Consider the following 24708-nt stretch of genomic DNA (forward strand, 5'->3'; position numbering starts at 1 on the left):
TAATAGTATGTACCAGGATTAAATGAAATGATGCTCAGTAAATTCAATAAATGTTGGCTTTATCATAATCATAATTTTTATTATTAAAATTGCTGCCTTTGGTCAGATACTTCAGTACACACCAGTTAAACTTTGCAAGTGACTTCTGATCTTCTAGCCAGAATTTCTCAAAGTTTGGGATGAAGATCATACCCAGGATGCAAGCTAATGGTGTAGATTCTTGAGTCTCACCAGGAGCTACTGGACTGGAATCACAAGAGTCCAGGTCCAGTAATCTGGACTTTGACATGCTACCCAGGGAATTATTTTTGCCACACTGAAGTTTGAGATCCGCTCTCCAGGCTGAGGCTCTAGGTATTAAGTATCTAGGCTCTTGTAGGTGTTAAGTATCCTGTTTTTTAGGTTTGGATATTTCTCTTCCAGATCTACCCCAGTTAACTCTTGATTTAGGAAAGAGAGTTATTCCTGAAAAAGTTAAAGGTAGCCTGTAATCCTGTTTTTCTCATTGAACTCTATTATCATTTGGGTATGAATTTTTACAGAATACAAACAAAAATCCCTTTTGGCAAAATAGTGAAATTAAAACTTTTCATCAGGAAATGGTGGAATGAAGAACTTGGTCCAAAATACGTTGAGAAAGGGGCACCTCGCTGGCTCAGTCAGTGAAGCATGTGACTCTTCATCTCAGGGTCGTGAGTTTAAGTCCCATGTTGGGTATAGAGATTACTTAAAATTTTTTTTAAAAATCTAAAAAAAAAAAATATGTTGAGTGTCAATATAGCAATTGCTCCAACCACTGCTGGAAACTGGAATTTTACCAGCTCTCTTGGAACTCTAAAAATGTAAATGTCTCTTAAAAATAAATGTATCAGAAAAATAAAATAGGGGTGCCTGGGTGGCTCAGTCGTTAAGCGTCTGCCTTCGGCTCAGGTCGTAATCTCGGGGTCCTGGGATCGAGCTCCACATCGGGTTCCCTGCTCGGCAGCAAGCCTGCTTCTCCCTCTCCCACTCCCCCTGCTTGTGTTCCCTCTCTCGCTGTGTCTCTCTCTGTCAAATAAATAAATAAAATCTTAAAAAAAAAAAAAGAAAAGAAAAAACAAAAATACAAGTACCAGTAGTAACCTCTTGCATTTTTATATGACGCTTTTGCAGCTAATTAAAGTCCTTCACATAATATTGTTGCATTTGATTCTCACAGCCTCCCTGCAGAGTAGGCCAGCATTGTTGTATTTGTTTTAAAAGATGGGTAAACTGAGGCTTGGGAAGGTCACAGGACCCTCCTGTCAGAATCACACAGCTGCTGAGTAGCAGCTCCCCAGAGCCAGGTCTCAGAATGGGGAGGAAGGCCCAGAAACATGTAGACCTAAGCTCTAACCATTTGCTGTTTCCTGATGGTTGGTGGAACCTCACAGTCTTTCTGATCTGTAAAACAGAAGTGTAAGTTATCTACTGCAGAGGGTGTTTTATTTTATTTATTTTTAAAGATTTTATTTATTAGCACAGGCAAAGGGAGAGGGAGAAGCAGACTCCCTGCCGAGCAGAGAGCCTGATGTGGGGCTCAATCCCAGGACCCTGAAACCATGACCCGAGCTGAGGGCAGACTCTTAATTGACTGAGCCACCCAGGTGCCCTGCAGAGGGTGTTTTAATTAAATGAGATGGGATCGGTAAGTGCTGGTATCACAGGCCTTTGATGAATTTCCATTGTTTTCTCTTTTGACTCCACAACTAGCCTTCTTTCCACTGAGCTTGGGCCACTTCCTGCCACAGCTGGTCTTGCCCAAATCAGAGTCTTTCCTCTAGATTTTTTTAGGTGGGTTTTTTGGAGACTACTTAGGATGGGCTTGGTGGCTCAACAAAGGGGTTTCAGTCCCTTTTCTGACAACTTCTTGAAGAAAGCCACCTCAGACAGTAGGGCTGGTGTGAACCCAGGTCCATAGTATGGCATTTCTTGTAGATCAGCGCCACAGGTGGGGAGATAGGAGGCGTGGAGCCTTAAATATGGTTTATGACTAAGGTCCATTATTACAGCCCCATTCTCTCATGTATGGTATAAATTTTTACATATTTACTTATAGCAAGGTTCTGTTGTACACTTTGCTTTATGTTTTTACTCTTTGTGGTATAAATTATTCATCTGTAATTCTTTCACTGCCAAGTTTCGAATTAAACATTTTCAAGGTATTTTGCACTAGGACACATTCTCATATCCCTCAATAGAAATAAAAAAGAAACACCACTGGTGCTGTCTGTAAGTCTTGCCTTATGTGACAGTCCCTATACAGAGAGGCTGAGCTGCTCTTCTTTTTTTTTTTTTTTAAGATTTATTTATTTATTTTATTTTTTTTTTTTAATTTTTTTTTTTTTTTTTAAAGATTTTATTTATTTGCGAGAGAGAGAATGAGAGACACAGAGCATGAGAGGGAGGAGGGTCAGAGGGAGAAGCAGACTCCCTGCTGAGCAGGGAGCCCGATGCGGGACTCGATCCCGGGACTCCGGGATCATGACCTGGGCCGAAGGCAGTCGCTTAACCAACTGAGCCACCCAGGCGCCCCTATTTATTTATTTTAGAGAAAGTGTGCAGGTGCGGGGGAGAAAGAGAGAGAAAGCAGACTCCGTGCATAGCATGGAGCCCAACCCCAGCTCAGTTCTATGATCTCATGATCTCATTGTCTCAGGATTGTTGGGATCACAACCTGAGCTGAAACCAAGAGTTGGACGCTCAACCTACTGCGCCGTCCAGGTGCCCCAGGCTGAGCCACTCTTAATAGAAGCATTCTTGGTGAACAGCAGCTCTAATTTGTGGTCACTGTTTTCTTGATTAGGTTCATATGCTGGACCCTTGCAAGTTTAAAGGAGAGTGACACAATCTGTCATCAGTGAGTGTTGCTGGTAGAAAAACAGAATCCTCATGAAGTCATTATTTTCTCTGACTCTTCTGGGTTCTTTTTTCCAACTTCCCATCACTGTGCCCTCTTTGTTCCTTGCCTCCTCTTCATCTTACCCTTTCAATCCTGCCAATACAGTAATGCTTCAAGCTTAAACTAAAATATAGAGGGGCACCTGGGTGGCTCAGTCGTTAAGCATCTGCCTTCGGCTCAGGTCATGGTCCCCGGGTCCTGGGATCGAGCCCTGCATCGGGCTCCCTGCTCGGCAGGAAGCCTGCTTCTCCCTCTCCCACTCCCTGCTTGTGTTCCCTCACTCTCTGTGTCTCTCTCTGTCAAATAAATAAAATCTTTAAAAAAATAAAATAAGATATAGAAAAGAGATGTTTTAGAAGTCCTGAATCTTTCTTTTTACACTTTGTGCCAGCAGCGGACACTTCTTTGTTGGAAAAGATCCCATTCCCATGTACTTCATGTCTCTGAAACAAAATAGGAGGCCTTCAAAACAGGGTTGTCGATAGTAAGGGAAGGAAAATTGTAGTCCGTTTGTTTTCAGGTTATGAAAGAGACAGGAATGGATGGTTGTGTCCTGACCTAGAACATGGTTATTGATTTTGAAATACATAGTTTTAATAACTAAGCAATAACTTAAATCAAGCTCATTTTTATAAAATCATACATGAATGTGGGGAGGAAACAGCTTCCTTGCCATCCAGAACTGTCCATTTATTTGCTCATTTATCCACCAACTCAGCATTCATCCCTTTCCACATGCATGAAGCATCTTTAATTACCTCTCAGGCTCTCAGACTGTGAGGACATTACCATAGTATTGGGGAGTTTGGAAAGAATAGGAACAGCTGCTTTTGTGTGATGTTGAGACAAATAAATAAATGCTATGTAAACATTGCAGTGGTTTTAAACAGAGGCCCAGAAAGGAGCAAAGAGCTCTGAGCCCAGGGGAGTTTATGAAGTTTTCCTACAGCAAGTAACATTTCAACTGAGTTTTGAAAGGTAAATTTTACAGTTTCACAAAGGCAAATGATAATCTGAGAGCAGAGCAACTTTTATCTCATTTACAATTGCATAAAGTAAGTATGTGTTAAATGGTGAATCATTTGATATGGGCTGGAGAATAATTGTATCTGAAGACAGAGCTGGAGAGACCTTGGACAAGATTTTGAATGGCCTCGGGTTTGTTCCAGGTAATGGCTAGCTAGAATCCAATGTGTGTTTCAGTAGCATAGAGTAGATTGGTGACAGGGAAACCAGTTGGGCTACTATTGGAATAGTTCTATGAGAAATGATGAAGCAGAGTAATTGAATTGAATCTAGTAAACTAGATTGAGTAATTGACAGAACATGGTGACTGGGGCTGGGGCTTGTGAAGATCAGGGAAGAATCAAGAATGCCTAGTATGGGGTATATTGGATGGCCTTCACTAATACAAAAAAGCAGTTTGGGGAGAGAGATGATTCATGAAGGTGCCATCCTGCATTCTAATCCAGAAACACTTAGTTTTCTTGATTCTAAAGGCACTTGGGGCCATTGATTTGAATGTTTGTATGCTGTCATGCATGACTTGAAATGCAAGTGATGCTGTGAACAGATACCTCTTTCCATTTTTGTCCACTAGAGAATCAGCCAGGACCTTCTTCTATGCTGCCCGTTCTTTTTTCCCTTCTCCTCCTGCTTCCTTCTAGCCTCTCTGTACAACAGAAGTCAAAACAGCATTAAGAAAAAACCTCTGATGTTCAGAAGAGTTTAGAAAAACAATGGATTTCTGATATATTCAACTCTAAAACATTTTTTGATTTTGGAATATTTTGTTGTCCTCAATAAGCAATTGGAAAAGAGGAAAGTAAGCTCATTTATGTAAAATCATGCTTTTTATAAGTTAAAGAAAGTTTAAGTAGGCCTCTGTATTCCTCAGCATGTGTTTCAGAGATAAAATACATTTTTTAAAGAATTAATTAATTAATTTATTTATTTTATTGAGAGAGCATCTGTGAGCAGGTGAGAGAGCACAAGAGAGAGGGAGAAGCAGACTCCCCACTAAGCAGGGAGCCCAACTCAGGGCTTGATCTCAGGACCCTGAGATCATGACCTGAACCAAAGGCAGACACTTAACCGACTGAGCCACTCAGAGATAAAATACATTTTAAGATGTTAAGATGGAATTGTTATATACATTTATTTTATAATATGATGGTTTTAAAATGTGTCTTTACTCTTAGTGAGTCCAGGTTCTATTATTTTGAACTACAGTTCAAAATACAGTTCTATTATTTTCTCTGCTTGGGTGTTAAACCCAGCATTGTGGTGTTGTTGATTTGAAGATGGTAGGATGATCTAGGTTTTTGGATAAGCCCAGAAAATGGAATTCCCTTAAGTGATTATTACGAAGGCTGGGGGAAGAAAGCTGTCCTGTGTTTGGGCAGGGTCAGTGGTAACCACCCTCCCACGATGTAAGGGAGATGGGAGTTAGGGGCTCAGGGTGTGGTCAGAGGGTCCAGGATGGGGTTTATCACAGTCAGACAGACTTCATTTCTTTATTTTCAATAAAGAGAGGATGAGCTCAGCTACACTACTTTCTCCTCAGTATAGTATTCTAAGTCTTCAACGGTATTTAAAATGTTCATGGTTATTTAAGTACCTTCTTGTGCTTATAGAACTAGGCTAAGAATATTGTGTTCTCCATGAACTTCACAAATTTGCATTTTTAATAAATTACCTTTTCTGCCTATAAAACAAGTTGTAGATTTATTAACTATGTTTTAAGTATATTTTATCATCAGTTTTACACATGCAAGGGCAATTGAAGTCCACTATACCCCCCTCTTACTTCAAGGGCCTTAAGAAGCATTAATGTATTTTAAAATATTTTTAATACTGTGTCATATATTTTTTTAGCAAATGGCCTATCTATTCCCTGAACCCAAAGGACAAGGCCACAGCATTCCAGATTACAATAGTTCCTCTTCTTCTCTCTTTTTCTTTAATTTTGAAGAGTTACATCAAGATTACTGATGTGTGTGTGATCTCATTTGATAATAATCAGAACAGTTTTTGGTTAGTCATTCGCATTTCATTTGCTCTCAGAATTCCAACAGCCACTAAGGTTCTTACAGCTCGAAACCTTGTATCTTAAGCATTCAGCCTGTTGGTAGGAATGTCACCCAGCATTAATATATACTTCTGCCTCTAAGCCAGGGAAGGAAAATCTCAGTAAATGAATGGGTTTCTACTTTCTCTTCTGTTTCTGGCCCAGGCCCTGTCCAGACCTGGGCTAAGTCCAAATCTGGTGTCTGAGAAGGGGGAACAAACAAGTTGTTGTTGTTGTTGTTTTAAGATTTTATTTATTTATTTGACAGAGAGAGACACAGCGAGAGAGGGAACACAAGCAGGGGGAGTGGGAGAAGAAGCAGGCTTCCCGTTGAGCAATGAGCCCAATGCGGGGCTCGATCTCAGGACCCTGGGATCATGACCTGAGCCAAAGGCAGACTGAGCCACCCAGGCACCCCAACAAACAAGTTTATGATGGTGTCTCTCCCTTCCCAGGATGGTCCCTGAACTAGAGGAAACCTTGGAAGGTGGAAAGGAGCCAGGCTGAACATGCATGATTTTTTTTTTTAAAGATTTTATTTATTTATTTGAGAGAGAGAGAGAGAAAGCAGGAGAGGGGGAAGGGTCAGAGGGAGAAACAGACTTCCTGCTGAGCAGGGAGCCCGATGCGGGACTCGATCCCAGGACCCTGGGATCATGACCTGAGCCGAAGGCAGTTGGTTAACCAACTGAGCCACCCAGGCTCCCTGAACATGCATGATTTTTAAGGTGGTCTTTGGTTAAATGATGGGTGTTTGGCTATTTACTTATTTCAGACCAAGTCTGAGGCTGCCTCTCTCCTCTCCTCGCTTGGGCAATTTCAGAAGTACCCCTACCTGGCTGTTTATTCCTTAACTAGCCTAAGTGTGGTAGGAAAAGATGTGTGAATCCCTGGAAAGTTAGGAGGAGGGAGAATTAGCACACCCAGATGATAGGTGGCCCATTTCTGGTGGGCCTCCCCTTACGCTAGTACAATTCCTACCACGCACACATGCACACACACACACACACACACACACCATCAAGGTCTATGAAAGAAAAGGCAGCTTTGGAGAAAGAAAGATTATTCCACCCATTTGTTCTAAAATTTAAAGATAAGAAACCAAACATGATTCAGTAAGTTCAACAAAACCAACTGTATTTGCATTCCACGTGTGATCAGTTGAAGGGAGAAGTTCTGCTCCAGGAGGAGAGAGAGGGAGTGGAGCCTAGAGCAGGAGTGAAGGTGCGGTATGCTGCTGGAGGAGGGAGTAGAGAGGAAGGGTCAGGGAAAATGTAGGAATGCATGCACTGATGAGTGAGGACCCACAAACAGCCCAGAGAATTCATCAAAGAGGAAGTATAAACCGGAAGTGGAGAGATGTGAAAGGGATAAGCACACGGAGGCTTTTGTGGAGCAACATTTCGAGGTCTAGTATTTGTGGAAGTTGCTGCTCTGGGGTTTTGCAATAAACCATGTTGCAGTTTTCTTATGTACACCTACAAATGGGGGGGGTCATGTCTAGTGCCTTGCAAAGATGAGATTAAATGAAGCGCCTGATCTCTCTCATGCACTCTATCTTTCATTAAATCCATTGCCTTCTCCGTGCCTGAGTTCTCTCATCTCCAAAATAAGTATAATAATGCCTTCTTTACTTGGCTGAAAATATGACTTTAGGTAGATTATAAATGTAAGTTGATGACAATTTAAGATTTCTAAGTAACTAAGAGTATCTTTTTGGTGTTAAAGTAACAAAGACAAAGATGTCATTAGCACACAAGCTTTCATCTTTCTAAATATGTAAAGATTTTCTTGTTCTTACCTTAAAATATAGTAGTTGATCTGGGATCTTTTTTTTTTTTTTTTTAAAGATTTTATTTATTTATTTGAGAGAGAGAATGACATAGAGATAGCATGAGAGGGGGGAGGGTCGGAGGGAGAAGCAGACTCCCTGCTTGAGCAGGGAGCCCGAGGCGGGACTCGATCCTGGGACTCCAGGATCACGACCTGAGCCGAAGGCAGTCGCTTAACCAACTGAGCCACCCAGGCGCCCCGTTGATCTGGGATCTTATGAGTTCCCTCCCTCTCTTAAAATCCTAGGGCATGTATTTACAACCCATCCCATTCCAAGCACTCGATAATCCAGATAACAAATCTGCACTAAAAAAAAAAAAAGAAAAAAAGGCCTATGCATTGTCTTATGACACATTAATTTTCACTTAAGGGAAATAAGTCAGTGACGTATAGCTTTAAATAGTGAGATGCCACTTTTTAAATTTTACAATATATAAGTCTAAAATTTCATTTTTCTGGAGTTGGAGCACAGAGCTGGTACCATAGACTAGTCTTAAGCGAAACTGTCAACTGGGAGTTTTGAACCTTAGTTCATCCGAGGGTTCTGTCAACAGAAATTGAGGAGTGGGGCTTTTATTTTCACTACCTTGTAGGTAAAATGTAGCATTTCCTTCAATTATGATTATAGGCAGCAAGCCAGAGCACTTTTATCTTACCAACACCTGTGATTTTGTCACCCATAGAAATCACAGATCTTTTTCACATCATACAGCAGTTTTTGCTGATATCTTAAAATCTGTTGTATTCATCAGTACTTCCAAAGTACGGCAGTTTTCAGACCAATTGCTAGTCTTCTTAATTTATGTGTTTTATATATATTGTTGTATCAATTCTTTTAATATTTTGATAATTATATTTCAAAATAATCTGATTATGATTTTAGCTTAATTTTTATTTTATGCATTTAAAATGTTAATTTTATAAATTTTTATAAACTTTATAAATTTTTATTTTATTTAATTTTTATTTTATGCATTTAAAATGGTGATTTGGGGGGCGCCTGGGTGGCTCAGTCGTTAAGCGTCTGCCTTCGGCTCAGGTCATGTTCTCAGGGTCCTGGGATCGAGCCCCGCATCGGGCTCCCTGCTCAGCGGGAAGCCTGCTTCTCCCTCTCCCACTCCCCCTGCTTGTGTTCCCTCTCTCACTGTGTCTCTCTCTGTCAAATAAATAAATAAAATCTTAAAAAAAACAAAACAAAATGGTGATTTGGGGAAGGTGTCTCTAGCTTTCCCTAGCTTGCAGGGGTACCTACAGAGCCTTTCTTCCCGTCATTGCCCTCCCGGCACCCCCACCCCCTTCCAAGCAGCTCTATAGCTAAAGGCAGGAAGACTACCAAGTTTTGTCTTGCTTCTGCAAAAGTGTATGCCAAGGATGTGGGGCTGCAGAGCGGAAAGGACAGAGATTTTGAAGTCAGACAGACTGAGTTGTAAATGGGCCTGTCTCCTTTGGCTCTGTTAACTCGAGCGAGTCATTGCCCCAGTGTCTAAATGGTAAAATGTCGTGAATAGTTACCTGCCTCGCGGGGTGGTGGTGAGGATTAGGTAAGGTAGCCCAGCCTGCCACAGCTGTCATTGCTAGCATTATGGCCGGCCTCCTGCAACGTGAGCTGTCTGGGTGTGTTCTTGTCCCACCTCCAGTTCTGGGACTGCACCTGAATTCCCTGTGGTGTTCAGGATGCTGAGGCAATGTGGGAGGCTTGCTTATTGTGTTAATGCACATCTTGAGAATACCTTTCTTTTTTTTTTCTTTCCGCTGGAAAAGCTCTGCTTTGGTTAATTTTTTTTTCAGTCTTCCCAAAGCATCTTAATTTCCCTGCTTATAGTAGTTTCTTCTGAATTGCTTTGCTGTATGAGTTTTCTAGGGCTACTGTAACAAATTTCTAGCAACCAGGTGGCTCAAAACAAGAGGACTTTTTCCCATTGTTGTAGAGGCCAGAAGTCTGGGGATCTGTTCTGGCCTCTGCCTGGGATTTCCTGGCTTATAGATGCATCACTCTGTCCCCATATGACTGTCTTTACTTTCGTCTTTGTGTCTAAATTTCCCTCTTTTTCTAAGGACACCAGCCATTGGATTAGGGCTCCCCGAATCCAGCATGACTTCATCTGAACTCGATCGCATCTACAAAGACGGTATTTCCAAATAAGATCATATTCACAGGCCCTGAGGGTTAGGGCTTCAATGTACCTTTTACAGGGGACATAATTCAACCCACAACTCTTGCTATTTGATCCATTAAACTTCCCTTAGATGAAGCTTCTGAATGGATAGACGTGACATCAGGGCTTTTCGTCAAGTCTTTTTTCCCTCAGTTAATAACTTAACTTGCACTGTGGTTTCAAAACGTGTTTTGAAGTGTCTCACTGGTGGTAATAAGATCTATCTTGGCTTTTTACTTTTGTGAAGCAAAGAAAGGAATCTTGTATAGGAAGAAGAAATTCAGGACTCCTGACTAGGGAAAGTACTTTAAAACAATAATACAGAGAAGCAAGAGTTAAAAGGGCAGCCACTCAGCTGCAAAGTTTGTTTAGAAAAGTTTATGACTTGGGTGTGAATCGGCCAATCAAGCTTAGAGCCCTGGATTGATCTGAAGCCCAGGCTGCTGGGTTGTGAGGAGAAGCGTCAGTAGACACAGCTCTGGCATGACCACTTAACGCCTTCACTGTCCTGGTGTAAAGGCAAGAAAGAATCTCAGAGAGCATGGATGTGGTCAACTGCTTGTTCCTTCAGTGTGTCTCTGGGCCGCCCCTGCCGGTAGCAGAATCCGGGGTAGGTTATAACTTGTGGAGTGTGGTGGTGGTGGGTGTTTGTAGTTGCGGGTATAATCACAGTCAAACTATGTTCCCTGGAATGAACCTCCGTTGTATTCTGGAAGTACGCAGACTCTGCTGAAAGGAGATTCAGTTTTAGAATACGCATCGAAGCTCAGATTTGTTTTACAAGGAATGTAAGTCTCTTCTGGCCAAGGATCATTGTCTCTCCCTCTTTTGTAGGAGTAAAGCGGAACTTTCAGTTGTATGTATTATTCTGTTAACTAATTTTTGCACTTCCTAGGACATTCAGTACCACTTGGAAAGGCTGTTTTCTCCTTTTGTATCTTCAGTGGGACTGTATAAATAGTTCTAGGAGAATGACAGTCGGTTCTTAATGCGTACCCCCCGGTGGGAACCGTCGTTGGAACTTGAGGCATGACGTGTTAAAGAAATCATCCTGTGCACGTCTCCAGCCCTCTCATTTCCTGCTCTGAGCATACCTGCCTTTATCCAGCCTCCTCACTTCCTGGAGTATGTTTTGGTCTCAGAAGGATCTCTTACCTGAACAACTAAGACAGCTCCTGTCTTCCTACACCCATTTCCTTATTTTCCTGTCTGCAACAGTAAGGCTTCAGTGAGGCGTGCTGCATGTTGCGTAAGTGCAAAAAAAACCCCAAAAAAACCCAAAGAACAAAAACAACCTCAAAAAAACTGCACGTAGTTAACTGTTACCAGTTAGACTATTCCTTGCCTGTAATTTTGTCTTGCTTCTGTGTTTCTAACACCTTGTCTGAACCTTTTTATCACAGGGTGATAATATAAATGGCTTATTCTGTGTGCTTAAATTGTGCCACTTAGTTTAAATAATGTAGTTAAACTCTCCACAATATCCTGTTTTTTATATGTAATGCAAAAAATATTAACTTTTTCATGATTTCTCATATTTTCCCATGATGGTGTCAGAGAGGAAAACCTTTTTCTCCACTGTCTTAGGCTTACTATGTGGGGGTGTGTGGAATTGAACTGACAAAAGACAGATTAGAAAAGACAGGTTTTTATTCATGTGAGTAAGTGGGAGTTGACAGGAAAAAGTGACTCCAGGAAGTGGTTAGAACTGGGGGCATTTATACTTTCTCACTAGGGGAGGGGAGGTGGAGAAGGGCACTTATGGGAAACCCAGTGATTTAGGAAAGAAAAATGGGAGGTCTGTTAGTTTTGTGGCCACTGTCTGCTGAGGCCAGGGCTTCTCTTCTCAACTGATAAGAGTCAAATCTTCCCTGGTTGGAAGAAGAAAATCCTATCCCAGGATAGGATTGAACCTGCACAATTATGGATTTATGACAACGGAGTTCTTTGGGGAGGCTCTGCTTTAAGGCAGATAAGGGAGTTCAGTGGGGGAAAAAAGTCTCTTCTAGAATACCTTAGCTCAGGTAGAGGGTAGAATACCTTGAGCTCGGGTAGAATACACAGGGGTGTATTCTAGATCCCTCACTGGTGACTTGATTTAAATATGAAGTTCCTTGCTGTCAGAAGCTGCAGACAGCATGGTTAAGTGGTGACTGCTAGAACTTACTAGCTTTGGAGCAGAGGTGACTCGGTACAGTGGGAACAGAAATTACAAGGCCCACATTTCAGTGTCTCTCTTACTGTGCGTGGGCTGTGTGGCCCTGGGCAAGTCCCCTCACTTCCCTGGGTTTCCGTTTTCCTAATTTGAAAAATGATGGCAATGCAGTGGAGTGTCTGTAAATCCCTTTCTGCTTTCTTTGCTCTTCATCAGATTTTTCATAGTACAGTGGGTCCTTGAACAACACAGGTTTGAATTGTGTGGGTCCACCTCCACGTGGATTTTTTTTTTTATAAATACAGTTCAGTACTGTAAGTGTATTTTCTCTTCCTTATGATTTTCTTGATAACATCTTTTTTTTTCTTTAGCTTATATTATTATAAAAACACAGTATATACTATGTATAGCATACTAAACATGTGTTAACTGACTTCCATCCAACAGTAGGCTATTAGTAGTTAAGTTTGGGGGAAGCCAAAAGTTAACATGCAGATTTTTGACGTACGAGGGGTTGGTACCTCAAACTGCTATGTTGCTCATAAATCAGCTGTGTATGATCTTAGGGAGCATTGAGGCACACGGGATTGGAAATTACAGGAATTGTATTTGAGCTCTTTGTTGCCACTGATTGGCAAGCAGCATGCCCTGTTGAGCCAGTCCTGGGGGCAGGGCCAGGCTGCCTGGGGCCGTTCCGCTGGTGGCCTCCAGGCCTGGGTGGCCTGCTCTGCTTGCCCTGCCCTCCAGTACAACTCTGCTTGTTCTTGTCCTCTTCCCTGGGCCCTGGACTATTTTTATTTTTTATTTTATTTTTAAATAATAACCGGGGGGGTGGTTCAGTCGGTTAAGCGTCTGCCTTCAGCTCAGGTCATGATCCCGGGATCCTAGAATCGAGTCCCACATGAGGCTCCCTGCTCAGCAGAGAGTCTGCTTATTCCTCTCTCTCTTCCTCTGCCTCTCCCCGTGCTTGTGCTTGCTCTCTCTCTCTCAAATAAGTAAATACAATCTTTAAAAAATAATAAAATAAAAATGTGTTTAAAAAAATAATAACCAGGGATGGGAGAAACCTCCTGTAGAATTAGGCAGCAGCCCTCCTCTGAACCCAGACTTTGAGGGGTGTGCTGACATAGAGGTTATCTGCAGGCAGGGCTGAACCTGGGCATGGTTAGTCTACACAGGGCTTTTTAAGAGCAATAATTAACTGTGGCTGATAAAGGCTATCTCACTTATCATTGGTGTAGCATTTCATCCACACAAGGACCCATTCTTCCCCAGTGAACAGCGGCAGAACCAAATCCACAGACCTTAAGTAACTGGATTTCCTGCATTTCCCCATGTTATTGTTATGTATATTTTGTATTTTGGGTGATACCATAGAAGTTCTTTCTAGCATCTCACAGTGGTATTGATTTTCTTAGTATCTTTTATCATAGCTCATCCTCGGTCACCATATATCACTATTTAAATTATGGTTTTAATTCAGCCTCCAGTTAAAGATGAATTGCTTATTTTAGTGCACATTTCAGTTATGTCTTCCTGTTACAGAAATAACTTTTTAAAAAAACAAACAAGTATACCAAGAAGGCCTCAAGGCAGGGCTGAAGAGGATGGATGGGAGGGAGTGTATGGCTTGTTCTTTTTCAATACCTTCCTGGATTTTGGTGCTCACCTAACTTGTTCGCATTTGAAAAGGTTGTGACAGAGGAATCCTGGAGGCGGGACTCATCCCGGGATGAAGAAAGGACGGAGTCTCAGAGGATCACCAGGAGGAAATGGGGTTCTGGGAGGAGATCAAGGCCCCGACCGCTCTCTGACTATGGCCAGCTGGCCACCCGGAGTCTGTCTATTCCCGAAGACTCAGTTGCTGTGGACCCCCAGAAAGAGGACACCGTGGAGGGAGATCGCCAGCCAAACACGGCCTCTGCAGACGCTGCAGACCAGAACCCTGCCATGGGCTCCCCCAAAGGAAGCTGGAGAAGACGCCCCATCTCCGTGATAGGCGGGCTCAGCTTCTATGGGAACAGCCCGACAGAGGAAATAGAGAGTCTTCTAACCCGAGTAAGACCTGGCGTGCTTCTACCAAAGCTAACAGAGCCCTCCAGTTTCCTGGCCTTTGTTCTCCCCTATGAACTAAACAGGCTGCTGCTTTTCTTTCTTCTGTCTGCCTCAAGGACAACAGACTCCCAACCTTTCTTCCTGACTCTGAAAACACTCATGAATTAATCTACCATCTGACATGTGGATGCCTTTTACTAATCTCTGTCTTTCCTGGAGTCTCAAACAATACAGGAAACTAGTGTGCTGTTTGTCCTAAACCACCTGAGATCTGAATAAGGAGAAGGTAGCAGTGCATATTTAGTGAGCTTGCTGAAAGAAGTTCTTGAAAGAGAAAGTATCCTCCGATGTTAAAAAATAAAGAGATAAGAAAATAAGAAACCAGTTTTTTAGGGGCTAAGGAAATCGGTTTCCTACCACTTTTTAACTCTTTACATTCAAGTTGCTGCTTTACAGCTGCTTTACCAATAAAATTTTTATATTTTCCCCTTAGTATTTCAACAAGTATTTATCAGTTACCCAACGAGCACTCTGGGGCCACAAAACATTTAAATAAAGGCCCTGTTCAGGAGGAGTGTATGTTATTTGGTGAGACCTAGCCATGGTCAGGGGTTCCCAGAACAGTACATGAGTAAGCATCCAGTTTTACTTTTTGAGCTTGCTAGCTGACATCATCAATAACTCCTAAAATTCTCTTAAAAGGGGAGAAAAATCTATGTTAGTATTGGATTTTATGTTTACATTCTCCCCAAGCCCAGCCCAATGCCTTGTTTATAGCAAGCACTCAGATTCCTCTTGAGTTAAATTGAATTGCATTCTAAAGGTAAAAAAATGAAGTGGAAGAATCCCACGAACTTTTTGCAACAGTAGGATGCGCTGTATGCTAGGAAATGATTCTGAACCAAAGCAAACCGTATATCTATTTTAACTTGAAACACAGTATGGGGACAATCAAAAGCACTGAGAAATTATTTCACTTCAGAGCATTAAGAAGGAATGTGGTAAGATCACTTTATGCACTGTAGGCTCATTTAGGGAACTGGGTGGGGAAATACGAAGAAAACCTAAGGAAAGCATAAGCCAGCTTGGCCTTTGATTTATAGAGATGGTTCACGGGGAAAAATCAACAGGGTACATAGGTGATTCTAAAGAGACCTGGGTAAATTCGTGGAAAGTGGAAAACCAACTCTTCTTTTAAACGAAGCTCAGTTGTCATGATAGTTGAGGAAAGGAGCATTTGTATCCCACAAATGCGTACCTAGTGGCTGCACTTGGATGTGCCTGGCAAGTATGCCAGTCCCAGTCTGTCCTCCAGGACCGTCTGCTCGCCCTGGAGGCTGCTGCTGGGAACACATCTTCTTACCTTTCCGCCCCTGACTCCGTGTGAGAAAGCCACCACTTCCTAAATCTGCTTCTCTTCTTGGACGCTTTGCTTTTACTGAGCGTTACCCCTGGTATATTGCTGACAAATAACATGAAATGTGTTGCTGTGAGGTAAGAGCCCTTGAGTCAGTAGTGGTTGTTTAAAATCTTGGAATAAGTCATTGCCACCGCGCCTGGGTGCAGCCTGAAGCTCTTGCCACGGTCTGGAGAAAGCGTCTCGAGTGTGTGAGTGGCTTGGAGGTGACAGTGCCGAGCTGCTCAGGGCTGTGTGTGTGAAGAGCTTTGCAGGAGGTGCCACTTCCTGGCATCCCCTCACAGTGTTTTGCTTTCCTTTTGTAGCCGGCAGCCAGGCCTCCTGTGCCCGCTCACCAGGTGCTGCCCTACAAGGCGGTTTCGGCCCGGTTCCGGCCCTTCACCTTCTCCCAGAGCACCCCCATTGGGCTGGACCGAGTGGGACGCCGGCGGCAGATGCGAGCATCCAATGGTGAGTCTCCCAGGCCCACCCTGGTTGGGGGCTCCCTTTTCAGAAACTGGTGTGGAGTCCTCAGTTGGACTGTTCCCAGTGAAACCAAGGTGGCCATTCGATTGTGCACCTCTCCGCTGCCTCTGGGCCAGGGCGTTGTTCCCCTGGGAGTGAGGAGAGCTCATCTCAGGGGCTGCAGACGTGAGTGTGTCATCAGCCCTCTGGAGTGAGTGCTCTGTGTCATCACAGTGACCCCGTTTGAGAAGTTTGCTCCCCTTATGTCTGTGTACCTAAGTTCCTGTAGGTGGAGAGCTAAGAATGGAGTCCCAGGCATTTGTCTGAACCTTTCTGAAGCTCTTTCTGGGTGTCTGAGATTCACTGATGCCAAAGAAAAGTTTGTCTGTTACAATAGTAGCTAATATGCTATCACAGTACTTACCCAGTAAACACTTGTTGATTTGAACTAAAACCACATGTTTTTGGAATGATGTTTACGTTCTTTTTTTTTTTTTAATAAATGGAATCATTTCATTTTTTAATTTTTTTTTAAAGATTTTATTTATTTATTTGAGAGAGAGAGAGAGAATGAGAGAGAGAACATGAGAGGGGGGAGGGTCAGAGGGAGAAGCAGACTCCCTGCTGAGCAGGGAGCCCGATGTGGGGCTCGATCCTGGGACTCCAGGATCATGACCTGAGCCGAAGGCAGTCATTTAACCAACTGAGCCACCCAGGCGCCCCTCATTTTTTTAATTTTTTAAAAAGATTTTTATTTATTTAAAAGAGAGAGTGAGCACAAGTACGGGGAAGGGAAGGAGCGAGGGAGAGGGAGAAGCAGACTCCCCACTGGGCAGGGAGCCCGATGTGGGGCTCCATCCCAGGACCCTGGGATCATGACCTGAGCTGAAGGCAGAAGCTTAACCGACTGAGCCACCCAGGCACCCCTGATGTTTACATTCTTAAAAAAGAAAATCTTCCCTTATACTAATTCACGTCGGTGCCAGTCAGCTGGTCAGATAAGAATGGCGTGGCCTGTTGTGCACTGGGCAAGAGTAACGAGTTAATATTTATTGAGGACTTACCATGTGGCAGACTATTCCTTGTGCTCTGATGTATTAGCTCATTTGATCTTTGTAGCTACCTGCCATGTTAGATGCTATTATTATCCTCATTTTTACAGATGAAAAAGCTCAGGTATACAGGGGTAGACTGCCCTAAGTCACTCACCCAGGAGGGGGCAGAAATGGGATTTGAATCTACAAATAGAACTTTTAATACCAAGTGGTTCATTTTTAACCACTGAACTATATTGACTCTTTAAAGAAGTGCTATGATTATAGCTCCAACGGCAGGGTTTCCTGTCTTACTTTTAGAAATGAATATCATGCGGTGAGCACAAGAGTAGGAGCCGGGCATTAGGAAACCCAACTACTGCCTCAGCCGGGCCACCACCTCACTGTGTGGGCAAGTCCTGCACGTGAGCGTGGCGACTGAAGCTGTAAGAAGGGGTGAGGTTTCAACAGCCTTGAAGAAGGTGGAGGGTGTCATTTGAAGGACTGAAATTCTAGGGAGAGGAGGAGAGGGAACAGGATGGGTCGAGGAAGGGAAAGAACAAGGAGGTATGGACTCCCTGGTCAAGGGAGGCATTTCTAAGGACAGGTAGAAGAGGATGATGGCTAGTGACCAAAAATGGTAACAAGAAGGTCACTGATGGATTCTGACAGAAATCGTTGAGGACCATGGCCCAGGAGGTCACACTGGGTGGTGAGAAGTCAGAGAGTTGGTGAATGGTGAGAAAATGCTGTCACCCCCAATTGTGTTGCCATGGTTTCTAACTCATGTCACATACACTGAGAGGACTTAAGGTGGGACTTGCAGGTGGAGGTTGAGGGAATTTGTGAACATCTCATGCCTTTGTCAACCCCTCAACCAAGGAGGCTAGACACCTGGGAGTCCTTGCCCCCCTCCTCGGGGAGTCACTAAATCCCATCCTTTGGCTCTCAGGGTCACCTTGCTTCTCAGGCTCCTTAACCCTTCCCCTCACAGCCACCCCCTCACCTCCTCAGGCCAAGTTCTCATACACACTGTAGTCAGAGTCACTGTTTATGTTCAACTCTTTCCAAGCATTAGAATCAAGTCCCAGGTCCTTAAATGAGTTTATAGGCTTTTGTGCAACCCGAGTCTCACTTTCCATCTGTTTCTCTCCTTTCTCCCTACAGAGCTTGCCATCCAGTGTTCTGCATCTTCTCTAGGCTTTCACACTCCCTCTGTGCTTCTCAATTGCCCCTTTGCGTAGAGCTCCCTTCTTTCCCATTACCTTATGTCAACATTCTCATTCCCTTGTATGCCCTTGGAGACAACATGCATTCATTGTCTTCCTCCTGCAAAGCCGCTCAGCGCCAGGCCCCATGTTCATCCGCTCTGATCCAGTCATCCACCTCTGGTGATGTGTTTTCAGAAAGTCATCCAAAAGGAGAAAAAAAGCTGTATGCCCAAGATACTCTTCACAGTGTTGTGATGGCACGAATGTCAAAGCACAGTAAATGTTCATTCACAGTGGAATAGTGAGTTGGAGTCCTGCGTGGGCCACTACCTCAAAACAGTTTACAACACAGATAGGAAAACCCTGCAACAACATGAAAAGGGACGGCTACAGTTTTAACGTGAGAAGAAAAATAGGAAATAAAACCATGTTTAACAAAGTACCACAAACCCGGTGGCTTAAACAGCAGAAGTTTGTGTTTCAGCACTGGAGGCTGGAAGTCAGAGGAAGGCGTTGGCGGGGTGGTTCCTTTCGAGGGCAGGGTCGCGGAGTCTCTGCTGGCTCCCATCCCAGCTTCCGGTTGTCTAGGGTGGCTTGCGTCTTGGCAGGTAGATGTACTGCCTTTATCCCTGCCTTCATCTTCATGTGGCTTTCTCCCTGTCCTTGAGGTAGGGCCCACCCTAATAATCTCCTCTTAACTTGATCATCTACTAAGACTTTATTTCCAAATAAGGTTACTTTGATGGTACTAGAGGTTAGGATTTCAGCATCTGTATGGGGGACATAATTCAACCTATAACGTATACCACGATCACAACAATATACGACATGAGTACATATGTTCAAAGATTTAACAGGAATAATGCAAAAATGAAATTCATGTGGTTAGGATGGAATGTAGGTGATTTCTCCTCCAATCCTGTATACATACATACAAACAGCTTGTTTCTGTGCTTTCTGTAATAGTGTTTTGTTTTGACTTCAATGTTCTTTTGTTGAGAAGCAACAAAAACGAACTCTGACCAGCTGAAGCAAAAAGAGAATTTATTGGAAGGGTGTCCGATGTCCCCAGAGTTGAAAGAATGGCTGGAGAACCAGTCTAGGAAATGGATGGCCTTTAGGGTTGTTCCTGGGAATCAAGGAACCTCTTGGAAGAAGCTGAGGGAAGCACGTAGCAGGAGGGCATAGGAATGAGTGAAGGCCAACGTTCCTTCTGTCACTTAAAAGTCAAAATCCCAGGATAGGGAAATCAACCCTTGAAGCTCAGGTGAGGTGTCTACTGCCTGGTGGCACTGGAACAGGGAGAAGGGCTGGGGGCCTCCAGAGACCCTTTGCCTTCCATATTGGGACGCAGGTACGTGGTACCCTGTCACCGAGGCTGAACACAATGGAAAGGAGGTCATTCCCCTAGAGGAAATCCAAGTAGTGTTAAAAATAGAAGTAGATTCTGGACAGATTCTCCATTTGTTCGTTCATTCATTCATTCATTCATTCATTCATATATCCAGTAACTACTGAGTGCTTACCATGTGCCAGGTGACAGCAGGGAACAGAACAAAGCTCTTAAATCACTTATTCCAGTGAGGGGATAATGAATTAACAAGTGACTATGTAACCAGGCAGGTGGTACTATAAAGAAAAATGAAGCAGGGTGGAGGGTGTTCATTTTTTTAAAAATGTCAATCTGACGTGATGTACCTACTCCATGTATAATTAAAAACCCTCTCGCTCCTTCCCTTGAGGGAGACAACCCAGAGGCTCATCAGTTACTGCAAACAGCTCCGAGTCTAGGCCCTCCGGAGCAATAGCCGTTTCTTCCTCAGTTCTGTTGCAGTTCCTTTTCCACTGTGTATGCCCAGAGGGAAATTTATGCAACACACCCTTACCGTGGTAGTGGAAGGAGGTGGGGGAGGAAAGGAAATAGAAAATAAATAAATATTATGTATATATATGTGATACCACACAAGGAAATCTCTTTCTTCTGCTTCTGGTTGCAAGGCCATATGTGCTATTGTTGACTTTGCTCCTCTCGTGCTGGCCGCACATCCCCTCCCCCCCCCCCCCCCCCCCCCCCACCCTACCTGGTAGTGTCCTTTGCCAGGTGAGGTGGCCCAGACCTTCACCCCATGGTGTGGAGCTGTGAGTGGTCCTGCTTGCTTAGAGTTGCCATCGTCTTTTTTCTTTCCCTCCCTCAGTCAAAAGCAGTCCATCTATAAAAATGTGTGGGGCACCAACTGGAGCCTGCCAGGCACTGGTTTTACCATGTGGAGTGGAGCGGAGGGTAAAGCATCACCAAGTTCACATTCTAGCATTGAATCCAATCCAGTAAGTCAGTAAATACCCTTCTCTCGGGCAGTAATGATTGCTCTGGGGAACATGAATGTGGGTGACGTGGTAGGGAGTGTCGGGAAGGGCACGGCAGAGGGTGACCCAGTGTCCCTAAGGAGGTGACGCCTGAGTGGAGGCTTGAAAGATGAGCAGGAGCCAAAGATCTGAGGGAGGAGAGGTCCCCGTGGCAGGCACTGCAGGTGCCCAGAGGTAGGCTGGCACTTGATGTGTCTGAGGTTCAACGAGAGGGCCCTTGACCAGAGTTCAGGAAACAAGGGCAGGAGAAGAGGGCGTTGCAGTCTGGTTGGGAGGCTGCGGCCAGATAGAAAGGGCATTGCAGGTCTCGGGTAGGACTTGGAGTGAAACGGAAAGCCACTGCCAGCTGGGGAGTGATAGGCACTGATTGAAGCTTTAGAGAGGAAGGATGGTTTGGGGGAGAAAAGACAGAGGAAGGGAGACTGACTTGGAGGTTATTGCATAAGTCCAGTTGAGAAACCGTGGTGGCACTGACCACAAAAGAAGTCCATGTCTGTCTCGGGTGCTCATTTTCCCAGTGCATGGGGAGGCGAAAGTGGCCGGCCTTGGTTCTAATCCAGTGGGGCCGGGCCTGTGGATTCCCGTGGAGGTCCTTCTCTCTTGGGAGAATGACAGGGCAGAGTTACTGAATAGGAAGAAAATATTTTGCAGATGTATTATCAAGTCATCATAAGAAGCGGCCCCTGTGCTTGCCCTTTGTATTCTGGCTGTGGGTGCACATTGCCTTGTCACGCATGGTTCGGTGCACATACCCCATCCAGCACCACATTACAACGTCAAGATATGTCCCCAAGCCATCTCCGTAACTTCATTTCCCTTCGGCCACGATTGCGTGCTTCGGGACAATAACAGGCTAACACTTGTGACCCTCGTGGGCACGGCCTGTCACCACACTTCCCTCACTGGGGTCCTTTGGCAGAAGCATGGCCGTGCAAGGTGCCGTGACAGTGAATGAGGCCTTCAGTGAGATTCCAGCAGAGGTCTGACAGGTAAGGAAAACAAATCCAGGTCTAGAATAAATATCTTTCCCACTAAGGACAGATCATCTACCCCTCTATTATGAAAAGGGTCCATTGTAATCAACTCTCCACAAGGAGCTGTCTGGTTCCTTCAAGGAACCATATCATTAACTTGGTTGAGGGGGACACCCTGTGGTTTAGCCCAGGCTTGGCATCCATTTCTGCCACCATGGCCTTTTTTTTTTTTTCCTCCCTGAACCTACTGAGTAAGCATCAAGATGACTAGGAACAAAGATTGGCGTTTACAGAGTGGAACACAGTGTTCACACAATTATTAAACGGCCTCTTTTGCAATCGGATTCACGTAGGATACAACTGGGCATTCATATGGCACAGATTATTTCTCATGCTTTGAGTGTATTCTGGCTTATCTAATCATACTCCTTCCCCAAACCAGTCCGTTACCTATTTTGTTCTTTCCACATTCCTCCAAGCCATTCAGCCAAGCCATTGTCCTAGCCATCTATCTACACAAGCTAAATCCCTGCTGAGGCCCTCTCTCCTCTCCGTCAGAAAGGAAGGATTAGGAAGAATTATTGCTTAGAGTTTACTACGGCGGGGGGAGGGGGAGCCCCTTGCCAGGGGGCACAGTTACCAGGTAAATGGTGGAAGATCCCTTTTGGGGAGGCTGGAAGGAAGAGTTGTAACTGTGGGATACCTACCCCAAGGTCACCTGGCTTCTGCTTCATGAAGAGGCTCTAAGTGTGGAAATCAGCTGAGATCTGGGAGCTGAGTGAGGGCCCTGAGTCTCTGTCACCAGATTTGGAGATTTCCTACTTACAAACCAAGTAATACGTTAGTGCAGTTACTCATCACTTTTGTTCCCGCAGACCCTATGATAAGTTGGGCATAGCCAGAGATCATGTGGGTCAACCATTCCCAGGACCGAGCTGGCCCTGCTGCCTAGTGTAAGAGCGATGCCCTCTTTTCTTGTAATACAGATGTCCCACCTCCATCGAGGTCCTGGACTTCACTGCAACAGAAGCATCTCTCACTGACTTCCCCCACTGACTTCCCTTGCCTGGACAGATTAGCAGTACAGCACATATAAAAGTCACTGCCACTTCCATCATCTGAATTGGGAGACACAGCCCAGGGGATGATGAGTCCATGATAGACTAGCTCCAGCATTTCCATCTTCTGTTTTTTGCGCTGCTTCCTTCCTATGTGCCAGGAGCTGGCCTCACCACTGCTTTAAGAGTGGGCCAGTACTGGGTCCAAATCTACAGCCCATCAAAGTGCTGGGGTGACAGTCAGCTCCATGAGTCCATGTGTTGAATGCGTGTTGTCTGGTAGATGTCACCCAAATGGATAAATTTGGTTTAATCCAAACTGCATTTGGTAAGTGGAGTGTATGTACCGTGTTTGAGTCTTGATACCAACAAATAAAAAGATCATTTTGAGACAATGGAGGAAATTTGCACATGGACTGAGAATTCAGTGAAGAAATTATTGTTCATTTTGTTAGTGGGGATAATGATAGTGTAGTTATTTTTAAGTCCTTATTTGTTACGGGTACATACTAAAATATTTTTTGCACGAAACAATACATGTAAGTTTTGCTTTAAAATACTCCAAAAAGCTCCTGAGGAAGGTTGGAAAATAATTGGTAAAGTATTGATAATCGTGGGTTCATCATTTAATTTCTCTACTTTTGTGTTTGTTTCAAATTTAGCACAAAAGTTTTAAAAAATAATGAAAGTATGTTTCCTCCTCCCTGGGCAGGTGCTCCCCAAATTTGCAAATCAAGAAATGCCCACAACTAAATTTTTCTCAAAATGTAGAAATTTGAATATTAGCAAATTGATTTTTGTTAAAACATGAAGACCTCCTCCTTTCAGGTGGAGGTGAGCTGTCCCTTCTCAGAACTTGACAGCGCCATGCTGTGCTCCTTTCTAGCACTTCTTGCTTGCTTGCTTTAGTTAGAGTACTGTCGTATCTCCTTACTAGCCTCTTACAGTCTGTGAAGAAAGGTCACAAGGAGCAGTCCTCAGTAATGTGTATTGATCAAATGGGTGTGCTATTGAAATAATAGAGTCCGGATCAGGAATCACAATGGCACTTCTAAGAGCTTTTATAAAGCTCAGGAATGGGAGGCTGCCAGCCTATAAAAACCTTATTGCTTTACTGGTGATGGTGGTTGTGGCCCTTCTTTCTCCCTGGGTCTTAGCAAGCATGCCTGTGCTGTGATAACTTGCTCTTAGGGAATTATCTTTGTTGCCTTTTGCTTTCTTTTGTAAGCTTTTTGTCTTACATAGGGGGCAACTTATTATATCACAGCCTACCCATGCTCCTGACTTGCCCATATTTACTTTGGGTTCCAGCCTTACATTCTCCCTTACTAGTCTGTATTGATCAGAAGTCAAATTTGATCGCTTTCCAAAATTCTTCTTCTCATGTCTACTCATCCTTGTCTTTCTACTCATCTCACCCATCGAGTTCAGATTAGTTTGCTCATGTGAGATAAACCCAATGATTATCTTAATCAGAAAGGAAACATTTCCCAGAAGGGAAAACATTCAGTGTCCTCAGCTATCACATTTCTGTGGAATCTTTGTGGGTTACAAGCAAGGAGCTAAAGCATGACCCTAAAGATCAGTAGACTTGGGGGTGCCATTTTATGAGACCAGTGCTCTAACCCCTGAGCTACAGAGCCTGGGGGTGCCATTTAAAAAAAATACGTTTGTTGGGGGCTCCTGGGTGGCTAGGTTGGTTAAGCGACTGCCTTCGGCTCAGGTCATGATCCCAGGGTCCTGGGATCGAGCCCCGCATCGGGCTCCCTGCTCAGCGGGAAGCCTGCTTCTCCCTCTCCCACTCCCCCTGCTTGTGTTCCCTCTCTTGCTGTCTCGCTCTCTCTCGGGCAAGTAAATAAATAAATAAAATATTTAAAATAAAATAAAATAAAAATGTTTGTTATATATTTTTTTAAATTTTTTTTTTAAGATTTTATTTATTTGCGAGGGAGAGAATGAGAGACAGAGAGCATGAGAGGGAGGAGGGTCAGAGGGAGAAGCAGACTCCCTGCTGAGC

At 43.9% G+C, this 24708-nt stretch overlaps 1 protein-coding gene across 2 annotated transcripts in view; it reads left to right on the forward strand.

Moving 5' to 3' along the window:
- The window catches only part of SPATA13 (spermatogenesis associated 13), a 78615-nt gene that overhangs the window by 12137 nt on the left and 41770 nt on the right, over window positions 1-24708 (forward strand). For both annotated transcript variants that reach the window (XM_044913218.1, XM_021678233.1), the window contains exons 2-3: window positions 13827-14192; window positions 15912-16056. In XM_044913218.1, coding sequence (XP_044769153.1) covers window positions 13827-14192; window positions 15912-16056 — 511 coding nt within the window. The remainder of the gene's footprint in view (window positions 1-13826; window positions 14193-15911; window positions 16057-24708) is intronic.

Source organism: Neomonachus schauinslandi, chromosome 3 (assembly GCF_002201575.2).
Source record: "Neomonachus schauinslandi chromosome 3, ASM220157v2, whole genome shotgun sequence".
Taxonomy (NCBI): Eukaryota; Metazoa; Chordata; class Mammalia; order Carnivora; family Phocidae; genus Neomonachus; species Neomonachus schauinslandi.